The sequence below is a fragment of the Pogoniulus pusillus genome, chromosome 37 (assembly GCF_015220805.1).
Source record: "Pogoniulus pusillus isolate bPogPus1 chromosome 37, bPogPus1.pri, whole genome shotgun sequence".
Classification (NCBI taxonomy): Eukaryota; Metazoa; Chordata; class Aves; order Piciformes; family Lybiidae; genus Pogoniulus; species Pogoniulus pusillus.
In genome coordinates this window covers 587,004-612,761 of record NC_087300.1, presented here as the reverse complement: position 1 = coordinate 612,761, position 25,758 = coordinate 587,004, and the positions used below count along the sequence as shown (strand labels likewise).

Sequence of the window (25,758 nt, the reverse complement as noted above, 5' to 3'; positions counted from 1 at the left end):
GCCGCAGCCGCAGGAGCTGGGAGCACTCCGCGAAAAATTAACATTAATTTATTAGAATATTCATGATAAAAACAAGAATCTCTTTACAGCCTCTCGGGTTGGGTTTGCTTCCTCTGTGCACGGGAGAAATTTCATTGCTTGCTTTCTTCATCTCCTGGAGACAGAGCAGGGCAGGGAGGAGGCAGCGGCGGCAGCTCTGGCCCCGCTGTGCCAAAGCCACAGTGAGGTTGGTGCCCCGGGGTCCCAGGTGGGGCATGGAGTGGGGTGGGCGCTCGGGATGGGTGCCCACCAAGGCAGCGGGGCAGGAACGATGCCTGGCAAGGCACGGCACAGGTAGGGGGGAGCAGTGAGCACCCCCATGGTGTGGGAGAGGCAGCACCCATGGAGAGGGGTGGCACGAGGCGGGAGCTGGGTGGCACATGGAGGACGAGGCGACGCACCCGGGCACAAGGCAGGGCACCCTGAGCCCAGTGCCCCCTTTCAGCCAAACCCTGGGGGGAAGATGAGTCCTCGCAAGCTCAGGACCCCCAGTACCCCCTAGTCATCCCCTCTGGAGGGAGATCATTGGCCTCTGCCTGCCCAAACAAGTCCCCACGGTGGGTGAGCTGCTCCCCAGCTCCTCCCCAGCTCCTCTTGGTTGCAGTGACAAAAATAATCCCCCCCCCCCGTAGCAAATGCAACCCTCCCAAGCCCCCTCCCCACCCCCAAGGAGCTCAGATCCCGTCTTTGGTTAAGGAGCAGTGGGTGCCGCTGCTGCGCTGGCACAGGGCAAGGGGCAAAGGCTGGCAAAAGGTCCCCATGGGGACAGGTGACAGCGGTTCCAGGAGGGATGGAGGCCCCTGGGGCCCTCTCGAAGCAAGGGGGGACCTGGCGCCCCCTGCATGGCTCTAGGATATTTATTGAACAAGACCTGGCATGAAATGCAGGGCAGCAGGAGGCTCCCGGGTGGCAGCTGGCTCCGTGGGCAAGTGGCCAAGGCAGGGAGCAGCAGCATGAGACCAAGGTGCCCAGGAAGGTGCCAGGTGAGGTGGTGGTGCAGCAGCCTCAGGCAGAGCCTTGGCTCCCATCTTCCCATCTCTCCGCTCCGGAGCAATGCGAGAGGGTGGGAAAAGACAAGCCAGAGAGAGGCAAAGCTGTGGGGCAGCTCCCCCAGCGCCCACCCTGTGCCAGCCAAAGCCACCCCAAGAAGCCACTCGCAGGTCCTGAGTGGGCAGCCTCTGGGAAAGGTCCTCCCGGGGCTGTGAGGCACCTGCAGGTCCCAGTCCTGGGAGCTCGATCGTCCTTCACTCCCAGGCCACGGAGCCTGGTGAGTCCTGGGGGCTCCTTCCCTGCTCCTCGGGGCCAGCCCAGGGCTTGCTGGGCAGAGCTGTCCTGGAGATCCCAACCCATCCAAGGCGGCCTCCCCTTCCTGAATCCGGAGTGGAGTGACAGAGGAAAGAAAAAGGAGAGCAAAGAAAGAACGAATGGAGAGAGAGAAGCCGCGGAGGGGCAGGCTCCGGCCGCCGGCTGCTATTGGCCCTTAGGGATGAAGGGTTCCAGGGGGGAGGCTCCGGCCCCGGGATGAGGCTCCAGCTGCTATTGGCCCTTGGGGATGAAGGGTTCCAGGAGGGAGGCTCCGGCCCCGGGATGAGGCTCCAGCTGCTATTGGCCCTTGGGGATGAAGGGTTCGCCCTCCTCGGGCTCCGGCCGCGGCCCCGGGTCGCTCAGGCACCGCAGCATCCGCTGGTTGCTGGGGCTGTCGCCGGTCCCCGGGGTGAAGACATCGTCAGTACCGGGCGAGGAAGGCTCCTTCACCCGCATCACCAGCCCCTCCTCATCCTCCTCGGGCGAGGGCGGGAGGCCGCCGCAGCCCTTGGGCTCCTCGCTCGTCAGGTCCGCAGAGTCCGGGGACTGGGGCGAGGCAGGGTCGATGGTGATGATGGGCAGGTTCTCCGAGTCGGCCTTGGGCTCGTAGGCCAGGGGGTCTGGGGAGGCAGAGGAGGGTCAGGCAGGGCCCACCTCATGCCATCAGCATTTCAGCACCTGAGGGGGGCTGCAAGGAAGCTGGGGAGGGGCTGCTCACAGGGCCTGTGGGGATAGGGCAGGGGGCAATGGCTTGCAACTGGAGCAGGGCAGAGTCAGGTTGGATATCAGCAGGAAGTGCTGCACAGTGAGGTAGGGAGAGGCTGCCCAGGGAGGTGGTGGAGGCCTCATCCCTGGAGGCACTCAGTGTGAAACTTGCTCCAGCAGATGTCCCTGCTGCTGCAGGGGGGTAGGAGAAGACCACCTTTGGGGGTCCCTGCCAGCTCAAAAGCTTCTATTATTCTGGCATCACGAACAAACTGGGTCAGGATAAACTGGGGGAGGAGGGGCAGGGGGGTCTCAGGGACCCCCAGGTAATGCACCCTAGGTTTGGGGCTGGAGGCCTGGGCTCACTCCAATTTCCAAGCTTGCTGTTTAATTGCTCTTTGATCTCCACATCCCTACTGCAGCTGCTCCAGGCCTGTGTCACTTGTGAAGGGCAAAGCTGCCCTCTGCTGATTAGCTGCTGGCTCAGCAAGGGCCGGCAGCACTGGCACACCCTGGCACACCCCGACAGGCTGTCCCCGGAGCAGCGGAGGACATGCAGGACAGGAGGAGCCAAAGAGGGCGAAGCCAAACACATGATGGAGGAGCTGGCAGCCCAAGGGCTCCTTGGGGCTGGGCACTCCTGGTCCTCAGCCCTGCAGAGAGCTGCTGCAGGCACAGCCAGGAATGTGGCTGCGTGGATGGAGAGAGCTGAGCTCTGGGCAGATCCATGACTGGCCAAGCTCACTTCCCATGGGAATTGTGCTGGGAAGCCAGCTGGGAGGTTCTGCTCAGGCAGAGCCTGGGCTGGAGCAGAGCAAAGCCCTGTGCTTGGCTGCATGGCTGCAGGGGAGCGGGAGAGGACAGCTGGGGCAGGAGAGCTTGGGAGGTGCAGGACGATGCAGGGTCCAAGTGCTGGAACACCAAAGTGCTGGCGATGCCCAGAGAGGTGCCAGCAGCAGTGGTGCCCAGCCCTGTCCCACCTACCTGAGCCTATGCGTGCCCGGGACATGGTGGGGGAGTCCAGCTTGTGGGCAGGCACCGTCAGGTAGTTGTTCATCTGTAGGGGGAGCACAGGGACCAGCTCCATGGCGGTGACCAGGACAGATGGGGCAGGGGAGGCAGGGAAGGGATCCCAGGCCACAGGGATGAGCAGGATGCAGCAGCAGGATGCAGAGGACACACAGGGGCACCCTCCCAGCTCTGCTGCAAGGACCTGCTCAGAGCCTGGGGCAGTCAGAGGACCCCCATGGAGTGTAGTCACTCGCTGTGATCTGAACCTCAGCCCCCTCCCCATGTAGAATGTTGTTCCCAGGCTGGGAAGCTTCTCCCCCAGCCACCCTGTCCTCCCCAGTCTGCTGCAGCATCCCCTTGGCACCTTCTGCTCCAGCTGCCGAGCCTTCTGCCTCCGCAGCAGCATCTGGTTCCAGGCCTCCTCGTAGGGGTCAGCCACCAGCGTGTGCCTGTTGTAGGACCGCAGCTGGGAGAAGCCCCAAGAGAGGACACAGGTTAGGAAAGCTCTCCCAGGAAAGCCCCAAAGAGAGCAGCCAGGTTAGGAAACCCCCCAGGAACCCAAAGGAAGGTCATGGCACCACCTGGAGACGGATAGAACAGCCACCAGTGGGCAGGGCACATCCAGCCAAGCCTTGTGTGCTGCCAAAGTGACCAATCTTGACCCACCCTGGCCCAGCAAGGGTTTAAAGTTTGGCTCAGCCCAAGCTCACCTCCCCCCAGACTATCCCAGCCCCTTCCCATGAGGAAAAGCCTCCGGGAGCGAGACAGAGCAGGAACATGATGAGTAGGGGAACAGGGACAATGTGGGGGTGAAGGCCACAGCTGGCCCCAAAGGCTCCTGGTGGGAAGTGGTCCTGGCAGCAAAGGGGCCAGGCAGGGTGCGGGCACAGCTCACCCTCTGCCTGGTTTTCTGCAGGTTGTTGCGCAGGATCTTCCGGATCTCCTCCTCCTTGTCCTTGGACAGGGCCGGGAGGATGCGCTCCACGGGCAGGCTCTTGGGGTTGATGTTCCTGCGGACGAGCGGCGCTGTGACGGCGGCTGCCGGCCCGAGGCCACCAGCAGGGGGCGCCAAGCCCAGGGCGGCAGTCGCCGAGGCAGGGGCAAGCGCAGGGGTAAGGGCAGGGGCAGAGGCAGGGGCAGTTGCAGGGGTAGGGGCAGGGGCAGGCCGAGGCTGGCAGCTCACTGGATGGAGACGGTGGAGACGGCCGAGGGGATCTTGCCGATGCCGCCGCTCTCCACCAGCTCGATCGCCTGCTTCATCTCCATCTTGTGGTAGAAGGCGATGAGCTGCGGCTCCTTGGACCTCTCCCCCGCGATCAGGCACTTCTTGACATACTTCTTATTGAAGCGATTAAGCCTGCCCGAGGCCGTGGGGACAGCAGCAGGGACGCATCAGGACCTCCCCTTGCCCTAGCGCCCTCACCCTGCTCCCCATCCCTTGCCCAGGCCAGCTCAGTTCCCACCAGCACAAACCCAGGGCCATAACTCACCAAAGGAACCTGTGTGGGAACCACAAGTCCAGGGAGAAATGCAGCACAGGGCTGAGAAACCTGCTGGGTGCTGAGCCAGCCCCTTCCCCACCCCCCACACTCACTTGTCCTTCCAGTGGTGGTGCCCATAGTGACCACAGATATCCTCAATCCCCGTCAGAAGGTGATCCAAGAACTGCAAGAGAAGGTCCAAGACGTTGGCATCTCTCAGGGCTGTTGCCCACCCTCTCCCACCCCAAAACCCACGCTGAGACAGGGGTGAGGGCACGCAGGAGGTGCAAAAGCAGGACTGGGGGTCCAGGATGGACCTCAGGAGGGCTGCAGGGTCCTACACAAGCAGGCTGCTGAGCTACTAGGCACAGGGAGGAAGGTCGAGGTCAGTTGGGCACTGGACGACACAGATGGGGGAGAGCCCTTGCTCAGTCCCCCCTTACCTTGGGCACCTTTAGGGGCAGCTCCTGCTGGGCAAAGCGCCCTGGTTACAGCGTGGAGGTGGCAGAGGCAGAGAGCAGAGGGCCGGCGGGCGCAGGGGGTTACCTGCGTGTGGATCTCCTCGTTGATGGAGCGTTTGGTCTCCTGCTTCTTCTTGACCGCCAGCAGGTCCACCAGGGGCCGGATGGTCATGCCCTAGGGAGGGGAGCAGCCGGCTCAGACCTCTGCCCAGAGCCCAGCGGTGGCAGCAGGCTGGGTGCGGCACAGCTGCCACTCGGCAGCCTCCAGAGCTTTGGCAGGAGGGCGACAGCGAGGGGGCAGGGCTGGGGACAGGGCTGGGGGGTGCAGACTGGGGGCAGGGCAGGGGGCTGCAGGCTGGGGGCTGCAGGCTGCAGGGGGGCTGGGGACAGGGCAGGGGGGTGCAGGCTGCAGGGGGGCTGGGGGCAGGGCAGGGGGGTGCAGGCTGGGGGCAGGACTGGGGGCAGGGCAGGGGGCTGCAGGCTGGGGGCTGCAGGCTGCAGGGGGGCTGGGGACAGGGCAGGGGGGTGCAGGCTGCAGGGGGGCTGGGGGCAGGGCAGGGGGGTGCAGGCTGGGGGCAGGACTGGGGGCAGGGCAGGGGGCTGCAGGCTGGGGGCTGCAGGCTGCAGGGGGGCTGGGGCCGTGTCCCTCACTCGGCACACACAGGCGCAGGCTGCTCAGCAGGCCCTGCCCCCCGAGCCCGGCCCGACCTGCACGAAGACGGTGAAGAAGATGACGGTGATGATGGCGGTGAGGAACATGTCCCTCATGTCGAAGTGTTGGTAGTCCAGCAGGTAGCCCAGCGAGAAGGCGATGGCCCCGCGCAGGCCGCCATAGGCGATGATGAATTGGTCCTTGGGCGTCAGCTTCACGATGCGGAACTTGTTGATGAACCAGGTGAGGACCAGGACACCTGGCAGCAGGGCAGGGCCCGGCCTGAGCGGGCACTCCTGGGCACCCTCCAGCCCCAGAGACCTCTCCCGGCGGCACAGCTCCACCGCTCCTGGCCGTGGGCACGGGTGGGTCCTGTCCCACTCATCCGCTCAAGCCCAGGTCTGGCAGAAACGTGCCTCGACCCCACCTGACCCCGATGCCAGCCAGCTCCAGCCTCCCCAGCAAGGCAAACCTGGGTCTCAAGGCTTTGAGAGGTGCCCAGGACTTTCCCCTGGGGCTCTGCCACCACACTGGCACCTCACCTAGGACCCTGGCAATGAGGCAGAAGAGCAGAGTGCTGATGACGAAGGTCCAGTTCCAGTAGTGGTGCCCGGCCACGGTGGAGACGCCCAGGAAGATGAAGATGAGAGTCTCACTGACACTGCTCCACATCTTGAGGAAGTACTTGATGGTGGTGTGGGACTTGTGGGAGATGTTGGCCTCCACGTAGGGCCTCATGACCACGCCGGAGGCAATCAGCCTAAGGCACAAGGTCATGGTGGTCAGCAGCTGTGGGCGCAAGGGCACAGCCCCAAGCCCTGGCTGTAGGGCAGCATCCTGTGCTCTGACACCGACCCCAGGGTAGGACAGGGCTGAGGAGACACCACTGAAGGCCTCCAGAGAAGGACAGGGTGCTAGGGGTTGGAAGCGACCTCTACAGAGCACTGAGTCCGACCCCACTGCCAGAGCAGAAGGCACCAGACTTCTGCCTGCCCCTGGCAGGGCAGCAGCGAGCCAAGCAGCACCAACCCACCTCACCTGGAGTGCTGCATGCCCAGGAGAACAGGCAATGGGGCTGGCAGTGCCCCAGGACGTGTGGGACACCGCCAGGAGGCACCTCCCTCATCCTGCTCCCTGCACAGCCCAGCCAAGCACACCTGCGGCCGCAGGCAGGGCTGGCCAGAGCGCATGGCGCCCGCGGCGGGCACGGGAGGGGCCCACTCACGCCATGATGCCCGAGAGGTGGAAGAGCTCCGCGGACAGGTAGGCCATGTAGCTGTAGAGGAAGACGAAGAGCGGCTCAATGACGCGGATGTGGGAGGTGAAGCGCGAGGTGAAGGCGGCGATGACGCCGTAGATGACGCCCACGAAGACGCCGCCCAGGGACACCACGAAGAAGCTGAGGAAGCCCAGGATGATGTCGATGATGGTCACCTGCTCGAAGTTGGCAAACTCCTCAAAGAGGTGGTAGAGGACCTGGGGGGAGAAGGCAGAGCAGGGTTCAAGCTGCTCTGCGGGCAGGAGATGGCCTCCAGGCTGCAGGCTGAGGGAGCTGCGCTGGGGCACTTCAGCCTGCAGGAGCTGGAGGGGTGGCCTTGGCCCTGTGTCCTACGCTGCACTGGAAGGGTTGTGGTGAGCAGGCTGCAAGAGGTTCTCCTCCCTCTCTCCTCTGCCCTGCTGAGGCCACGTCTGGATTACTGTGTCCAGTTCTGGGCCCCTCAGCTCCACAAAAACCTCAGAGAGCTGCTTGAGAGAGCTCAGCAGAGAGCCAGAGAGCTTCTGCAGGCAGTGAACACATCCCTGTGAGGCCAGGCTGAGGGAGCCTGCAGCAGAGGAGCCTGAGAGCTGCCCTCAGTCCTGTGCTGAAGGTGTGCAGGGCAGGAGCCAGGCTCAGGGATGTCCAAGGACAGGACACAGAATCGTTAGGGTTGGAGAAGCTCTCTGAGATCATCCACTCCAATCAGCCCAGCACCACCACAGCCACAGGTGCCACGGCCACAGGCTTCTGCAACACCTCCAGGCATGGGGACTCCACCACCTCCCTGGGCAGCCTGTTGCAGTGCCAGCTTAGAGCTGCTGCAGTGCTGCAGCCTGCTGCAGTGCCAGCCCAGAGGTGCTGCGGTGCTGCAGCCTGCTGCAGTGCCAGCCCGGAGGTGCTGCAGCGAGGCAGAGCCCCTGCCCCCGCCGGGCCGGCGCAGGCACTCACGACGGTGACGGCGTCGTTGAGCAGGGACTCGCCGAAGACCAGGATGTGCAGCAGCTCGTTGATGTGGATCTCCTCGAAGACTGCCAGCACGGCCACCGGGTCCACGGCCGAGATGATGCTGCCGAAGAGCAGGTTGGCCAGCAGGCCGATGTGGCTGAGGCTGGGGCCGCTCAGCTGGCACACGGCATACATCAGCCCCCCCAGGAAGAAGGCGTTCCAGAGCGTGCCCACCACGGCGAAGATGAGGATGGTGCCCAGGTTCTCTGTGAACTGGCGCAGGGGCAGGAAGTAGCCTGCGTCCAGGATGATGGGGGGCAGGAGGAAGAGGAAGAAGATGTTGGACTTGAGGATGGGAGGCTCCTCGCCCACGCCCTTGATGAGGCCCCCAACCAGGAGGCCAACCACGATGAGCAGGCAGCTCTCGGGCACGATGCTGGACACGGAGGGGATCACGTGGAAGCCTGGGGGTAGACAGTGAGACACAGCTTGGCTGGGAGGCCACAGGATGCCCTCTGCAGGGCACTGCTGCGGGGCTGGGCACTGCTTCCCATCCCTCCCTGCACCCCCCGGGGCTGTTCTTTGTGTGCCTCAGTTTTCCCTCCAAGCCCACTTCGTCTCTGCAGCTTCCCCAGACCCACACAGCCTGGCACTGCTTGGCCTCAGGGCAGAAATGACAGCGAGGCCCAGCTCAGGGGGCAGCAGCCACCCTCTGGGCACCCGGAGGTCACTCATCCCCCCCCAGCCCCCAGGCCAGCTGCCTGCAGTACAAGCAGTCCCCCCAGGCTGCTCCTGGCGCCAGCTCTTCCCATCACACACGTGGGCACTGGCACTTCCCTGCTGTCAGACAGCAGCCTGCCCACTCAGGTGCCAGCTCACCCAGTGTGCCAGAGGCTGGCAGGAGCCAGTAGCGCAGTGCCTGTGCCTGGGTGTCCTTGATGCAGGGGAAAGGGAGGAGAGCTGCTGCCCAGGGCAGGTGAGGGTGGAACTGGAGGGCTCCTTAGTCCCCTTCTACTGCTGCAGGGGCGAGCAGGGAGGTTGCAGGCAGAGCTGCCCTGCTCCTGCTGCCTTGGGGTGCAAGGCAGTAGTGACCTTGGTTTCCCCTTTGACAGCACAGCACAGCACAGCACAGCACAGCACCCAGCACCCAGCACAGGGCTCAGAGGCCTCGCTGGGAGCTCACCCACTCACCAAGCCCCCCATAGCCCAGGCAAGGTGGGCATCTGCCACTGGGCAGGCAGCACAATGCCAGCCAGAGCAGCAGTGCAGCCAAGGCAGCGATGCCCACTGGGGTCCTGGGCTCCCTGGCTCCTCTCCCAGGTGTCCTGATGGCTGTTTGGAGTGAGGCAGATTTGTTCCCTGGCAAGGGACATGCATTAAAACCAGGAGCCCTGCCTTGGCATCCCCTGGTCCTTCTGGCTGGCAGCTCTGCCATCTGCACAGTGTTTCACAGCAGATTAACCCCCCCCCCCCGGCCTCTCCTAATGAGCCAGCACCCTGCTGATGATCCGGAGCTGCTCAGCACCACGGCAGCACCCACCCTGATCTCACAGTGCCCACAGCTGTGGCACGGCGCTGGCTCAGCCCTGCTGCCCCTGCGGCACCGCGGGGAAGGTGCTGCAGGGACAAGAGGCTGCTGCCAGGAGCCCTCCCTGAGGATGGGCACTGAGGCAGCTGTGCCCACGGCCACGTGCAAGGCCCCCGGGAGCAGGCTGGGCCTCAGACCCGAGTCACAGAATGGATCAGGGAACTCTTTGGACGGCAAAAGCCCTCCCAGATCCCCCAGCCCAGCCCCCACCCCAGTAGGCTCCTGCTGCAGCTGCTCTGCTGGGAGGTTCCCTGCCTGGCAGCTCTGTGCCACTCACCTGCCCAGGTACCTACTGCTGCCACCTGCCTGCCCCCAGACGTGGTGGCTCAGCCGCGCAGGAGACATCACCTCCTGCAGGGACCTGCACGTCCCCTCCGGCACCGGCCGGGAGGGAACAGAGAGACCCCAAATGCTCCTTCAGTTTCCCCTGGCAGGCAGCAGCAGCAGCTTCTTGCCGCAGCTGAGGGGCAGGAGCTGGGGTCTGAGAGGCCTCCCTGGCAGCTCAGGCTGCTCAGGAAGCAGTGCTGGAGAGGAGCAGTGCTGGAGAGGAGCAGCTGCAGCAGGCGGACGAGGCTGTGGGCACGGCGCTGCCAGCACCCCCCGGGCACACGAGTACTGAAGGGCAGGAGGCAGCACCACAGCTGCGGCAGGGATGTGCCAGGCACACGGAGCAGCCTCCCCCGCGGGCATCTGCCCACTCCTCTGAAACCTCACCAGGAGAGGAGTCCAGCCCAGCCCCGAGGCTGCGAGAGGCATCCACAGCCCCCCCCAGACATGGGGAAAAGAGGAACTCAGCACTGCCCTGGGCACCCTGGGCCAGGCCTGCACAACCCTCGGGGGGCAGAAATCGTTCCTCGTGGCCAACCTGAATCTCCCCTGGTGCCACTTGAGGCCATTTCCTCTCCTGTCACTTGTTCCTAGGGAGCAGAGCCCAATGCCAACCTGCCTGCAGCCTCCTCTCAGGGAGCTGCAGAGAGCAATGAGGTCTCCCTCAGCCTCCTCTTTCCCAGGCTGAACCCTCCCAGCTCCCTCAGCTGCTCCTCCACAGCCCTGCTCTCCAGACCCTTCCCCAGCTCCATTGCCATTCTCTGGCCCTGCTCCAGCCCCTCCATGTCCTTCTTGGAGAGGCTCAAAACTGACCCCAGGACTCAAGCTCCTCAGGTCCACCCCCAGCCTAGCAGCAGGATCTGGGCTGCTTTTCCAGGGCCCTGGCTGCTGCTGCCTGCAGTCCTGTGAATATCTGCTCCCAAGCCAGCAGCCTGGGAGAGGCTCTGGCCCGTGTGTGGCTGCCTCCTCCCGGGGCTTTGTCTGGGTTAGGCTGGATGCTGAGCCTGGCATTATGTAAGCTGCATCCAGCAGCATCTGCTCCTTCCCTGCCTAACGGCTCCAAACGCTACCACATCTCATCTGCTTCCACCCTCAGCCCGGGCAGGAAGAGCCTGAGGAGATGCAGAGAGCTGGGGCGGGGGGGGGAGGTGGCGGGCACCCAGCCCAGCCCCAGCACCCTTGTCCTGGGCAGTGCTGCTGCCAGGCCTTGCCAGGTCCCACAGCTCCAGAGACGCTTCCTGCACTGCAACTGGAGCAGAGGTGGTCTCCAGCCCCAGGCTGCCCACAGCCACTTGGGCACCCTCTGCCAGGGCTCAAAGGGGGGGATTAGAAGTGCTCAACAGCAGCTCTTGGTGTGGCTCTGGTGACACAAACCTACCGCAAGGGAGGCTGGAGAGAGGTTGGGGTCAGTCTCTATCCCCAGGGGACAAGCACTAGGCAGGAGGAAATGGTCTCAGCTTCTGCCAGGGTAGGCTTAGGTTGGACAGAAGAACAATTTGGCCCCAGTAGGGTTGCCAAGCCCTGGAACAGGCTGCCCAGAGCAGTGGTGGAGTCCCCACCCCTGGAGTGCTTTAGAATCTGTGGTGCCCTCACAGCTGAGAATGGCATCAGCTGCCCCCTCCTCCCCAGGCTGCAGGTTGGCATTGCCCAGAGACTGCCAGAGGCCTCATCCCTGGAGACACTGAAGGTCAAACCCGACAGTGCCCTGAGGAACCTGCTCCAGTTGGAGCTGTCCCTGCCCACTGCGAGGGGGTTGGATGAGATGACCTTCAAGGGTCCCTTCCAGCCCACTGCACCCTATGATTAATGTCCCTTCCTGTCACAGGAGGAGAAGGAGATGGAGGAGGAGGGAAGCAAACTCTCCCGGCTGTCGCTGGGCAGGCAGGGAGGAGGGGAGGGAGCACCAAGGGCTTGGCAGGCTCAGGGTTAAGCAGGATGCTCCTGCGGCTGCACTCCGGCTCCTGAGCGCCCACGCAGGATGCTGGTGGGAATGCCAGGGGAAAGGCAGGCTGCTGCCAGGAGAGTGCCCAAGAAAGGAGCACGGCTGCAGCAGCAGCCCCCCCTGCCAGGCTCCAGAGCTGCCCGGGGGCTGCAGGATGCAGCAGGCAGAGGTGCCAGAGCTGTTAGCCAGGGGCTCGGCAGCAGTGGAGGGAGGCAGCGGAGGGCTTGGTCTGCCTGAGGAGGTGGTGAAGCCTCCTGGGTGATGCTTGCTGCAGCTCAAAGGACCCATGGGTGCTGGCTTGGGCGGCAAGGGGGACCATGTGGACCCAGGGCTTGGGCGTGGAGGGTGCTGCAGTGCTGGAGAAGCCCCAGGGGAAGGCAGAGGGTCAGGCAGCAGGGGCGAGGGGCGCAGGCATGCTCAGAAGTCCTGCCCTTCTGAAGGACACTGCGGAGAGCACCGCAGGAGACTCTGCCTCAGCAGCTCCAGGGCCCCTCCAAAGGCCACTTTAACCCTCTAGGACACCAGGGTGGCAGGGGCTCACTGTGCCACAGAGAGGCAGCAGCAAACCCACCAGTGAGGGATGCAGGAAGGTGCAGACCCGGCACTGGGCATCATGGCAAGCCCTGGCACAGGGACACGCTGCTGGGTGAGCCCTGGAGTCACTGATGTGTCACCAGCCACGGGACTGGTCACCTGCAGGGCCATTGCCCAGCACCTTCCTCTTCTTCTTCCACTTAGAAAGAGCAGCAGAGCAGGGAGGAAGGCTTGGGCCTAGGCTCCAGGGTCTGCAGGGCACCAAGCCCACCCTGAGCTGGCGTCGTGCTCTGGATTTTGGGGTGGCAGAAGGCTGAGGGTGTGAGGCTCAGCCCTCGGCAGGATGTGACACAGGGACAGGATGTTTTGCAATCAGGTCCTGGGGGAAAACCCACCAGAGGCTCCCAGACTTCAGCCAAAATTCTCTCCCTCTGTCCCCTTCTCTCCCAGAAAAGGCCTGGACTGATCCTGCCCCATCCACGCCTCAGCTGCTGCTGCGCTTGGCCAAGGCTCAGCCCAGGCTCAGCTGCCTCCGGCACGGCCGTGCGGGAGGGCTCAGCCCTGCTGTGCAGCCTGCCTGGGAAAGGGAGCCGGACCCAGGGACCTGCCTGCAAGACCAGGGAGCAAGGAGCCTGGGCCCGGCACGGAGGCAGAGCTGCCCGCGGCTGGCACGGGCACAGCTGCCAGAGGCTGCCAGAGGCTATTGGGAGGTCTGGAGGGAAGGGGCTGAGAACTGAACTTGCTAGAAAGAAACTGAGCAGCTGATGGTCTGCAGCTAAAAATAGCGAGGGCACAGCTGGTGGCACCCTGCAGGGGGAGGGGGCAGAATTACAGCCACTGCTCCCAGGCTGTGCCCCCAGCCCCACACCAGGGCCGGGCACTGCCCGCCCCAGCAGCTCTGCCTCCGCCGCGGGGGGCCCAGGCCTCCCGAGCGCTCTCCTGCAGCCCCGGGGGCTGCTCTCAGCGCCTTGGCTGGGTCGGGACAAGCCTGAGGAGAGCTCCAAAGGCTCAGCGCCCGGAGGGGACGAACCGCGGTGGCGCTCCCGGGACGCCGCTCCGTGAGGAGCGAACTGTTTGTCACCCCCGCGGGGACAGATGGAGCTGCTCAGCACCGCCACGTCCCCCCGGCCCACCCAGAGGCTTCCTCCCAGCCTCATTATCTTCCTCTTGCTAATTACAAAGAAAAGCCAAGGAGCAGGAAGTTAATTAAGGATCCTGCTCGGTGGCTCCGGCGCTGAACGCAGCTCCCTGAGCAGCCTGGGCCGGGGGCAAAGCAGCACGGGGGGAACTGGAGGACACCTGCCTGGGCTCTGACCCAGCCTCTGCCGGGCACAGAGCTCATCTCCAAGCTGGGCTGCACACAATGTGCCCACGAGTCGCAGCACCACTTGCCACGGCCGCCAGGCCCCGCTGCCAGCTGCCAGCGGCAGGGGTCTGTGTTCTGCTGCTCCTGCCCCACTGCCCAAGCCCTTGCTCAAGCAGCCAGGTCCTAAGCACTGAGTCACCTCTTGTTCTCCCCCTCCTCCCCCACCCTGCAAACAAAGTCGGGGCAGATGGGGGCGGCTGTGCCAGGGGAGCAGCAGGTGCCCAGGGCAGCCCCCAGCTGGCTCCATCGTCAGGTGGCACCAACGCCTACGGCCGGGCAGAAGGTGACCTGCCTGGGCCCTGCCTGCCTGGCAGGAGATAAGAGCAGTGCTAGCACCAGCCCAGCCCAGCAGCGAGCCAGGAGCTGCGAGGCACAGCACAAAGCAGACCCTGTCGGGTACCGGCGGGCACCAGCCCTGCCGCAGCCTTGCCAGCCAGCGCCAGCCGCGGGCATTCCGCTGCGGAGCTCGCAGGGACTCCTGCAGGCTGCCCTGGGGGAGCTCCCACGGCACAGCCTGCAAAAAGCAGGTCCTGCTGGTGCAGCGCCAGGGAAGGGCTTTCACCCCCCAGCCAAGGGCTTCTGCACATCTCTGGCCCCACAGAGCTGTGCTCTGACCACTGCCCCCTGCAGCAGCCTCCTGCAGCAGCCTGCAGCCAGCTCCCTCCAGCAGCTCCGGAACTAATCCTGCACCCCGAGGCCCTGGAGGGAGCAGACACAGGTTTGCCTCTCCCAGACCTCACTGTCCCCTGAAGACCTTCAGGGAGCAGAGCCCAGGCCCCTGAAGAGGATGAGCAGAGAGCCAAGGGCTGTACCAGGCATTGCCTGGCTCCAAAGGGGCAGCCCAGCTTCACACCACACCAATGCAGCCCCCTCCCAGACACGGGCAGCACCAGCAGAGGAACAGCCCGGGACAATGCTGGCACTAGCAGGACCCCCCCAGGCTGGGGCTTCCTTGCAGGGCTGGGCGTGGAGGCACAGGAAGGTCTCCAGAAGACGAGCAGAGGCTGCAGAACACAACCAAAGCATCTCCACATCCTGGCAGCAGCAGGCTCAGGAGCTGCATGCAGATGAGCTCAGCTCCCTACCAGCCCTGACGGCCCCCAGGAGCAAAACCCTTCCCTTGCCAAAGGAATTATCTGCTCTGCCCAGCCCTGCTGCAAGGGCACGGAGGAGGAGGATGCTGAGCTGCAGCCAAGTGGAAGGCAGCTGCCACAGGACCTCAATGGCTGCAGAGCTGCAGCACAGGAGCACACAGATCCCCAGGCACGCAGGACTGCCGCGGATCTGCCCCTGCAGAAGCCCTCTGCACACAGGAGCCAGCAGAGCCTCCAGGAGAACAAGCTGAGCTCCTGGCCCTGGGGCACCAGGAGGGCTCAGCACCAACTCCCCCTGGAAGCAGCACAAAGCTTTAACCCCCCACAGCCAGCAGGGACATCCCAGCCAGAGCCCCAGGCACCCTGACCTGCAACAGTGCCAGGCGTGGGGCAGCTCCCACCTCCCTGGGCTGCTTCTTTGTTTGCAGTTTGCTCCATCCAGAGGGGCTTTGTCCCCCTCTACTCCTTGGCACAGCTCAGGGAAGCTCACCAAGACCTCCTCACAGCCCAGCCCCTGCTGTTCCCTGCAGCTCTGCAGAGCAGGCAGCAAATGCCCACACTGCAAGCACAGCAGCTAAACCCTGCTGCACTCACCCAGCAGCACTGGGCAGGAGGGCAGCCAGCAACGGCCCAGGCACTGCCTGTGCTGCCCCCTCCAACTCTGACAGCTACACCAACTGACGAACCAACCCCAGCCAAGCTGTTGGCTCTGCTGGGCTGTGTGCAGCAGCCTGCAGCAAGCTGTAATTGTGGTGCTGGAGTCCATCAGTGGGACTCATCCTGCTCCTCACCTGCTCTGCTCCTGGCCTGTGCTTTCACTTGTCCTAGGTCTAGATTTAGGTTAGGCCTGGGTTTAGGAACCAGCCTGCACATGCAGAACCTCCCAGCAGAGCTGGCCCTGACCTTGGACAGCCACTGCAGGAGCCACAGTGAGAGGAATTCCTTATCCAGGAAAGTCTGCCCCAGATCAGGAGTAGCAGCAGCAGGAGCAGCAGAAGCAGGACAGCAGCAGCAGTTGAGGCCTCCCTGACTCAGCCAGCCCTGGCTCAGCTGCAGGCTGGCTGGCATCAGCCCTTGCCCTGTCCCAACAGGCCCTGTCCCAACAGGCCTTGCTCAGAAGTCATTCCTCAGCTTTCTGGCTGTCCCTTTAAGTCCTGAGAGGCCACCAGAAGCTCTCCTTGGAGCCTTTTCTCTGCTCCAAGCTGGACACCCCCAACTCTCCCTGCCTGGCCTCCCAGCAGAGGCTTCCCCCCACCCAACACTGCTGTGGCCTCCGCTGGCCCCACTGCAGCAGGTCCCTGTCTGTGCTGTGCTCCAGCACAGAGCTGCCCCAGCACTGCAGGGGGAACTGCCCCAAGGGCTCACACTGCAGAGGTGCCCACCACAAGAGCACCTTTTGGGGCCAGCATCCTCCTCGCGTGGGCCACAGCCAGCAGCACCTTGGCTCGGTTGGGAGGTGCTGATGGACACTCTGGGGAGGACAGGGAGGAGAAGGTCAAGCCTCTGGGAGGAGAAAGTGCCCATAAAGCACCCCGAGGTGAGGGGACAGCAGTGCCTGGAGCTCCTCTCCAGCACAGCAGAGCCAGGCCGAGGCAGCTCTCACTCACTTATCTCCAAAGCACTCAGAAATTAACAGATCAATTGGGAGTCTTTCACGGAGCTGGTTTTAATTTCCTCCCAGCTGCGAGAAGGAAACGAGAGACAATAGACATTAAATGCACTTGCCCAAGTCCCCAAGTGCAGGGCGAGAGCCACAGCAGGAGCCAGCAGCTCCCCACGGCCAGTCCTGCCCTCAGATGCTGCCTCCCCTCCCCACCAGAAGCACAGCCAAGGACACTCTGCAAGGGGAGCAGGAAAGAGCTCCCTGCCGGCCCGTGGAGCCCACAGCCTCACTGCCACCCCCAGCCCCGTCCCTGCCCTGGAGACCACACTCCTCTAGCGGGCACCTCGCAAGGACACTCCCAAGCCACAGCTGTTTGAAGGCCTTGGGCATGCTCCTCACAGGGCATTTCCAGCCTTTGACAGCCTGAGATGATCAGATCCAACCCTCAGCCCAGAACCACCATGGCCACCAAACCATGGCCTCAGTGCCATGGCCACAGGCTGCCTGAACACCTCCAGGGATGGGCACTCCACCACCCCCCTGGGCAGCCTGTGCCAATCCCTGACCACTCTGGCAGCAAAGAAACCATTCCTAATCTCCAACCTAACCCTCCCCTGGCACAATTTCAGGCCATTGCCTCTCATCCTATCACCTGATACCAGGGAGCAGAGCCCAAGCCCACCTGGCTCCAGCCTCCCAGGCAGCTGCAGAGGACAATGAGGTCTCCCTCAGCCTCCTCCAGACTAGACACCCTCAGCTGCTCCTCCCCAGCCCTGCTCTCCAGACCCTTCCCCAGGTTCCCTGTCCAGAGCCTGAACTGCTCTGGAGCAGGAGGCACTAGAGGAGATGTGGAGCATTTGGTCACGCAGAGGCAGGCTCCAGTCACTCTCCCAGCTCCATGTCCCCAAGCATAGCACTGAGCAGAGGGCTCCTGCTGGCCCCAAGGCCTTGGGAAGAGTTAAAGCTGAGCCAGGCCGAGGGGAGCACAAACTGCCCAGGCAGAGCAGTGCCAGTTGCCCTTCCCAGGAAGAGAAGATTTCCTACGGGAAGACAAACAAAAGCTCTTCAGGAAACAACCTGTTGGGCTGCCTGGGGAGGGCAGGGGGGGTGCAATCAGCTCTGATCACTGCCTGGGGAGGGCAGGGGGGGTGCAATCAGCTCTGATCACTGCCTGGGGAGGGCAGGGGAAGCTGCAATCAGCTCTGATCACTGCCGGGCTCTGCAGGCACCAGTCCAGCACAGGAGCCTGGAGCCAGCAGCAGAAGCAGGCAGCTCCTTGGCCTCTTCCCAAAGCCACCAGGACGTGCAGCAACCCCCCCCCCAGCCAACCACCAGGCTGCTGAGACCCAGGAGCTGCAGAGCTGTCCCCAGCAGCCCCCATGCCAGCTCCCCAGCACCCCCCTGCGCTGGGATGCAGGCACTCCTCCCAGCAGTGCACAGTGCCAGGACAAGAGTCAATGGGCACAAACCTGAACCCAGAAGGTTCCACCCAAGCCTCAGGAGGAATTTCTTTACTTTGAGGGTGGCAGAGTCCTGGAGCAGGCTGCCCAGAGAGGTACTGGAGTCTCCTCTGGAGTCATTCAAAACCTGCCTTGATGCCATCCTGTGCAACCTGCTCTGGCACGGGGCTGGGCTGGATGATCTCCAGAGGTCTCTTCCATGCTGTGATGCTGGCAGAGCCTCCCTGGAGCAGACACTCTCAGCCTGTCTGTGGCATTCAGCAGACTGCAGAGGAGTTTGTTTGGTGCAAATTGTACCCCAGGGACCGAGGCTGCTGTGGGAAAGTGCTCCCAGGGGAAACTGAGGCAGCAGCAGGGCTGGGCTGCAGCAGCTCCTCTGCCTAGAGGCCTTCACTTGGCACAGCTGTGCTGTGCTGCCAGGAGCCTCCAGCACTGGGTGGGAAGCTGCCTTCTCTCTGAGATCATCAGATCCAACCTTCAGCCCAACCCTACCACAGCCACCAAACCATGGCCTCAGTGCCATGGCCGCAGGCTGCCTGAACACCTCCAGGGATGGGCACTCCACCACCCCCCTGGGCAGCCTGTGCCAATCCCTGACCACTCTGGCAGCAAAGAAACTGTTCCTAATCTCCAACCTAACCCTCCCCTGGCACAATTTCAGGCCATTGCCTCTCATCCTATCACCTGATACCAGGGAGCAGAGCCCAAGCCCACCTGGCTCCAGCCTCCCAGGCAGCTGCAGAGGGCAATGAGGTCTCCCTCAGCCTCCTCCAGACTGGACACCCTCAGCTCCCTCACTGTCCTGTGGAACGTAGCACAGCTGCAGGCCCTGCTGCAGAGGCATCTCACAGGCTTGAGAGAGACAGAGGAGAGGATTTCTCTGGCAGGAGCAGAAGAGCTGCCCCTGGGGTCCATCACATTGTGCCATGCTGGAGCCCAAGCCCCTTGGTGAGTCACTGCTGGCACCCTCTGGTCTCTTCCCGATGCAGGCAGCACTCTGAGCTCTCCAACATCCCAGTCAGGGACCTTGAAACACCTCCTCAGCTTCAAGCAAGCCTTGGGGCAGTCCTGCCCCTGTCCACTGCATCACACAGCGTGGGGAGGAACCCCCAGCCACGGGGAGATGTGCCCCAAAAGGTGCCACCACACCCAAGCCAACACAGCACCCGATTTGTTCTCCCTGCCCTCAGGTGCTGTGCCGAGCAGGCAGCAGCGTGTGCCCACATGCCTGTCTGCAGAGCTCCTGCCAGTGCTTCCCACACCTGTCCTCCTGCCCCAGCAGCCGGCAGAGCACAGCAGGACAAGGCAGGCAGGCAGCAGCCAGCACCCAGCTGGCAGAGGATGGCAGAGCAGAGCCAGGCAAGGCAGGCGCAGGCAGGAGGCGAGTGCCCAGCGCGTGGCGGGCAGGAGGCACCAAGGAGGCCCAGAGCAAGAGGCCATCAGCACCGAGTCCAAGCAAAGCCAGCACCAGCAGCACTCCCTGCTCCTCTGCTGGGCCCTCAGCCCTCCCAGCCCAGCTTCTGGAGCACCGAGGCTGTGAGCAGAGCTGCAGCAGCAGCTGCTGGCACTGTGCAGGGGCTGCCGCCTGGCAGCAGGGCAGGGCTCAGGGCAGACATTTGCCCCTCACGGCCCAGCCTCAGGGACACAGCTGGAAGAGCCCACAGAGCCTCTGGCAGCCTGCCCACCACAGCCAAGCTCTGCTGCCCCCAGCAAAGCCTGCCTGGCACAGCCCTGCCTGGCACCCCAAAGTCAGCCCTGAGCTGGCAGAAGGGGGACAGGGATAACCTGCAACACCCTCCCCATATGCCAGGCCCCACATGAGGCTGGGGCAAGGACACCTCTTCAAATGCTGTCCCCTTGCCAAGCCTCACAGGTGGCACCAAGGTCCCCAGGCTGGTGCTCCAGGGTGTTTCTGTCCTCTCAAAACCCAGCCCCTGTGCCCTGTGCCCCAACTCCAGCAGACTTCCACCCCTCCTCACCACCTCTTGCCCCAGCAAATGCTCCAGTCCCTGCCCCACAGCTCTCTGCCAGTCCCCTGGGCTGGTCCCTCCAAGTGCCCCAGTTCCAGGGGAGGGTGTGAGCTGCTGAGAGCCTTTGAAAAGCACCCAAGGGATGTGGCACCCAAACCCTGCTGCCAACCAGCAGCTGCCAGCCTCCAGAAACGTTTCTCTGGCAGTTCTGCTCCCAGGAGAGCAGGAACCACCTGGCCCTGCCCAGAGCCTCCACGACCCCCACATCCCCACGCCCCCCCAGTTTGCTCTATCACCAGCACGCAGGCAGCAGAACTTCCTTACTGCTCCTCCCCCGACACCAGCAGCACTGGGCACTGGAGCCTGGCACTGGGACGCCACAGAAACCATGCTGGGATGTGACCAAACCAGCCCCAGAGCAGCAGCACTGCCCACAGCTGTGGGCTCCCTCTCTGCTTGCCTGGCACAGGCTCTCCCCAGATCGCCTTCTGCCCCACAGCCACCCCAGAGTGATGCTCTGCCAGGGCCCACTTGGCACTGGCTGCCATGGAGGGAGGGACACCCCAGGCAGCAGCCCCCACCCAGAGCTGCAGGGAGGGAAGAGGAGGCAGAGCAGTGACTCAGGGACTGCTGCAGGCTCCAGGTGGCAGTGCCTGGCACACCAGTGAGACCCCCACCTAGGGAGACCCCATTGCAGCACTGCACCCAGCTCCAGGGGCACAGCACAGAGGGGACATGGAACAGCTGGAGAGGTCCAGAGGAGGCCACGAAGATGATCAGAGGCTGGAGACAGCTGGGCCTGTGCAGCCTGGAGGAGAAGGCTCCAGGCAGACCTCAGAGCAGCCTTCCAGCACCTGAAGAGGCTGCAGGAGAGCTGGGGAGGGACTTTGGACAAGGGCTGGGAGTGCCAGGACAGGGACAATGGCTGTGAGCTGGGAGAGTGGGGAAGAAATTCTTTAGAGTGAGGCTGGGCAGATACTGGCACAGGGTGCCCAGGGAGGCTGTGGGTGTCCCCTCCATGGAGGTGTTCCAGGGCAGGCTGGATGAGGCCTTGAGCAGCCTGGGCTGGTGGAGGTGTCCCTGCCCACGGCAGGGGTTGGGGTTGGATGAGCTTTAAGGTCCCTCCCAACCCATCCCATGAAAAGCAGGGGGAGAGCTCAGCCATGGAGCCTCATGAGGACCCTCCCAGCAGTCTCCAGAGCAGCCACGAAGAAATCAAGGACCCAGCACAGTCCTGAGCTGCAAGGAGGAAGGGGCAGACAGGACAAGCCCTGGTGGAGGGCAGGGTGGGAACGAGCCTGCTCTGCTCCTGTCTCTGGAAGGCAGGGCTGAGATGTGCCCTGGAGACAGAGCTCAGCCCAACTCCGCTCAGGGTGGCAGGAGCTGGAGTTTGCTGCCAGGCTCTGACCCCAGGCCCCAGCACAGGGCCTGGTAACTACTCTGGTGTTTACTCTCCTGACTCACTCCTTCCCTTTCCCCTGAAAGGAAAAATGTTTACAGTTGAACCTGAATTCCCCTGAAGCCTCCTGGAGCCATGTGAGAGGAAAGGTCAAGCCTCGGAGCCAGGAAACCAGGTTCTGGTGCTGAGAGACTTCCCAGCCCTGCCCTGCCCCTGCTCTGGGCACAGCACGGAGGGAAGCCCTGGGAGGTCCTTGCACAGCTCCGAGATGGGCACACAGGGCCTGGGCTTTGGCCCTGTGGGGAAGCTCTGAACTCCTGCACGTGGAGACCAAGCCCGGTTGCACCTCTCAGCCACTTGGGCTGGCAAAGCCAAGCCATCACCAGATGTGGTCGGCAGGAGGCTGGAGGGGCTCTGGAAGCCACAGCTGCAGCTGTCCCTCACCCCCTCCTCTCCTGCGTGTGAGCACTAAAGCAGCCAGCACCATCCCTGCCCTTCTCTGCCAGGCTCAGTGAAGCAGGCACTGCCCACAGGACCCATCCCAGGCAGCCAGAAGCCTTCAGGAGCCGAACCCTCACTCCTTCAGCTCCCCCCGAGCCCTAGGCAGGCTGCTGGGGAAGACGAATCGCCTGGAAGGGCCAAGCCCAGCACTCGTTTAACCCTGCAGTTGTCTAAAGCATCAAGAGGGGACACTGAGCAACAGGACAAGGGTCAGGCTGCATCTCCAGGCCCAGGGAAGAGCCCTGTCAGCACTTCTGAGCCCCTCTACGTGGTCAGGGTGCACTGTGCCAGCACACAACACCCAGGCACGGTTCGTGGCCTTGAAGATTCTCAGTGCAGCAGCCCCAGGGCACTGCAGGGGCATCTGCAGCTGGGGAAGGAAAGTCAGGAGATGCCAACCTGTCACCCACAGCATGGAGCCTGGGGGTGCTCCAAACCCTGCACAGTTTTGAGAGCCTCATCCTGCCATCCCGAGGGTACTGAGGGGAAGCACCGAGGCAGCGGTGCCCATCTGTGACGGAGCTGCCCCCCAGCAGCTGAACGAGGTCCCTGGCCCAGGGCTGGGATTCAGGCCCTGAGCAGCCTGTGCAGGCCACGAGCAGAGGCAGCTTGCACATTCAGCTGTACCAGCAGCTCAGGAGCCACCTGCCAAGGCACCGTGCCCATGCACTGCTGCCCCTTCCACACCCTGCAGGGGAGGCCAAGGGAAAGGCTGCCCCAGGAGCGCTCTGCTGCCGAAGCCCCTGGCAGAGGGTAGATCACAGCACAGAATGGAACCTAAGGGATGGACTTGGCACCTCTGGGGCTCTGCAGAGCACCTGCCACCTCCACAGGCCTTTTGCCAAGCTCCCAAGGCAGCACCAACCCCCCCTGCAGCCTTGCATAATCCCTGCCCGGCGCAGGAGCCCGGGGCTCAGCTCGCCGCCAGAAATAACTTCTCCTGCAACACCACCGAGCCCCAGCCTCAAGCAGGGGTGGCAGGACCAGCCTCAGGCAGCACCCCAGAAGACAGAGCGGGGGGACAGCCAATGGGCAGTGACACCCCCACGTCCCCCACCACGTCTGCCCCCAGGGAGCTGCTTCACTCTGGCCATTCTGTGCTTCCCAGTGGCGCTTTCCCAGAGCAGGGCTGCAGGGCTGCAGGGCTGCAGGGCAGCGCCGATAGCTCCTCCTTTTCTCCACCAGCTTCCGCAGACACTTCTGCTTTCATCACTCTTTGCGAGGCGGGAGGGCAGCAACCGGCAGCGGGGCAGCAACCGGCAGCGGGGCAGCAACCGGCAGCGGGGCAGCAACCGGCAGCGGGGCAGCAACCGGCAGCGGGGCAGCAACCGGCAGCGGGGCAGCAGAGGCCCTGCCACAGCCGCGGGCGGCGAGCAGAGGTCGCTTAACGTGCGCCGGCGGAGGGCCGGACCCGAGACTCTCAGGCTGCGCTTCCTACGCGGAGGCTCCTTCCAGCTCAAGGTGCCATGAATCGCCCCGGGCAGAGCTGGCAGGGGAGGAATCCCACGGATCCCACCTGGCTCCACTCTGCCCAGACCAGACCAGGAAGCCTCCAGGTCTGAAGGGTTCGCACCTAGACGTAAACATCCCCCCGAGGAGGGGGGTGGCAGTGGGGCTCTGCCTGCCCACGCAGGCTCACAGCAGGCTGGGAGACGGAGGGAGGGTTTTTGGGAGCGGAGGGCAGGGAGGATCTGAGCTGCTGGGGGTTCTCAGACCCCTCCAGGCCAGGCCAGGGCATGGTTCTCACCAGGCACCAGCTCCCAGGAGCTCCCAAAGCAAGGGTGCCAGCAGCAAGCAGCGCAGCTCCATCCGGCGCGCTGCCGTGAGCGGCACGGAACCGCTGATGGCCACAGGGGAGCACAGTGAAGGGGCACAGAGCTGCCCTCACCCCCTCCACCCCATCGCCTACTCCACGGCAGGAAGGTGCCACCTGCCCTTTTGGCTCTGCTACCCGGGATGGGCCCGGGGCCAGCTCGACCTCTGCACTGCTGGGTCCGGCAGGAGCGCGGAGCGGTGACAGCAGGTCAGACACTCTGGGGACAATTCCCCTGCTATGGATCCAGCCGCATAAGTTTGGCAAACACTTTGTCAACAGCCCCTGCCCTGGCACAGTGACGCTGCCCTGGATGGCACCAGGGTGACTTCTCGCATCCCTCTGGTCCCTGATGCTGCTTTATTCAGTGCCGGAACCCTCCGGAGGCTTTGCAGCAGAGGCAGCTGCCCAAGCTGCCCACCCCAGCTTGCTGCAGAGGGGGAGGAAGGGGAGGCTGAAGCCCTAGGAGGTGTTCAAGTGACTCTTCCAAGGTTACAAAAGGCATCCGCGGGGCAGAAAGGAACCAGCGAAACAAACCTGACACAGCCTCGCTGCTGCTGCTGCTGCTGCCGCCCGAGTGTCAAAGGCAGGAAAGCAAACCTGGTCCCAGAAGCGGATGGGCAGGGGCCAGAGAGCATCCACAGCCCCACTCCTGGGCAGTGGGACCGGCAGAGGGGTTGGGTGCCCCTGCCCCGGCTGCCAGGCCTCCGCAAGGACCCAAGGTCATGGGGAGAGCAGTGCCCACCCTGCCCCGGGGTGTCTGTGGAGGAGAATCTGCACTGGGATGCTGCAGGGGGTCCCCCTGGGATGCTCAAGAGAGTCTGTCCTTGGGATGTCCAAGGACGGTTTCACTCTGGGGTGCTCAAGAGGGCCCCTCCTTGGGATGCTCAATGGGGTCCCTCTGTGGGACGCTCATGGTGGGGGATGTGCCAGGGCATCCCTTCTTGGCACGTTCAGGGGTCTCTCCTTGGGATGCTCTGGGGGTGCCTGTCCCATTTAACCGGGGGTCCCTCTCTGTGATCCTCAGGACTCCTGCCCCATGAAGCCGGGAGACACTGCCCGGGGTGCTGGGGGGAGGTGCGGGGGTGTTTGCGTCTCTCTCCGGTGCCCCTTCCCTCCGGGAGCCCACCACAGCGCCACCGACCTACCCAGCTTCATGAGACAGGCCAGCAGGATCCAGAGGGAGATCTCGAAGGGGATGCGGATGTGGTTATAGTCGATGCCCAGCACCGGGAAGGCTTTGCGGGGCTTGGCGTGCCCCTCGCCGGTGCCGTTGGCCGGTTGCTTGTTCAGCGGCTGGATCTCCTGGGAAGAGGCGGGGGGCGCGGGGGTGAACCCCCCGAGTTCTCTCGCCGGCTGTCCCTGCAGGGGCCCGGAGGCCAGCATGCGGTTGGCCTGCAAGCCCTGAGCGGGCAGCGGCAGCCCCAGCAGCAGCAGGGCCCAGGGGAGGACGCGGAGGGCCGCGGGGCCCATGGCGGCGGCTCGGGCGGGCGGCGGGCGGCGGCTCGGGGCGCTCGGGCGGGCGGGCGGCGGCCGGGGCCCGCCGGCAGCGTGGGGCTGGAGCCGCCCCGCCGACAGCCGGAGCGCACTCGGGGCGGGCGCGGCGCCGGGGCACGGCCCAGCGAGAGAGCGGCCGGGACGGCCCCGGGGAGGGGCGGCGGCGGCGGCGGGGGCGGTGCGGCCGCGGCGGAGCGGGGAGGGGCAGCCGGGGCTGGGAGCTCGGGGAGGGGCCGGCGGGGGCGGGCGAGGGGCGGGAGGGAGCTGGGGGGGAAATGGGCTCCCGCCGGGGGCTGCTGCGGAGGGGCTCGGGGAGGGGCTCAGAGGGGCCCTGCGGAGCGGCGGGGCGCGGGGTGGCAGCGCCGCAGTGTGCCCAGCAGCCTGGGGGCGCACAGCTCGGGCAGCCAGCGGAGAGGAGCACCCCGGGCCGCTGGGCAGAGCAGTGCAGGCTCCTTCGGGCTCCTCGCTGCTCGGAGGGGGCAGCCATGGCCACGCTCAGCGTGGGGGCACCGCTGTGGGGACAGCTCTGGGGCAGAGGGGCTTGCAGGGGGACAGTGACTCCGAGAGGGACGATAACTGCAGTGACTTTCAGGCTGCTAGGCTTAGATTCATAGAATGGTTTGGGCTGGAAGTGACCTCAAAGACCATTTGGTTCTGATTTCCCCTGCAGGGACACCTCCACAGCACAGGCTGCTCAGGGCCTCATCCAGCCTGGCCTTGAACACCTCCAGGGAGGAGGCAGCCACAGCCTCCCTGGGCACACTTGTGCCAGTGTCTCACTGCCAAGAATGTCTTCCTCATCTCCAC

The 25,758-nt window shown here is 64.3% G+C and overlaps 1 protein-coding gene across 1 annotated transcript; it reads right to left on the bottom strand.

Annotated features, from left to right (window-relative positions):
* Nucleotides 1–878: 878 nt before the first annotated feature.
* On the bottom strand, nucleotides 879–24,964 carry SLC9A1 (solute carrier family 9 member A1). Its single transcript, XM_064172516.1, has 12 exons — nucleotides 24,603–24,964; nucleotides 7,861–8,321; nucleotides 6,880–7,130; nucleotides 6,197–6,414; nucleotides 5,711–5,913; nucleotides 5,088–5,177; nucleotides 4,655–4,725; nucleotides 4,244–4,417; nucleotides 3,956–4,070; nucleotides 3,425–3,526; nucleotides 3,034–3,106; nucleotides 879–1,964 (listed from the first exon to the last, which is right to left on the bottom strand). The coding sequence occupies exons 1-12, from the start codon at nucleotides 24,925–24,927 to the stop codon at nucleotides 1,642–1,644; spliced, it is 2,406 nt and encodes an 801-aa protein (XP_064028586.1). The 5' UTR covers nucleotides 24,928–24,964; the 3' UTR covers nucleotides 879–1,641.
* Nucleotides 24,965–25,758: the final 794 nt, after the last annotated feature.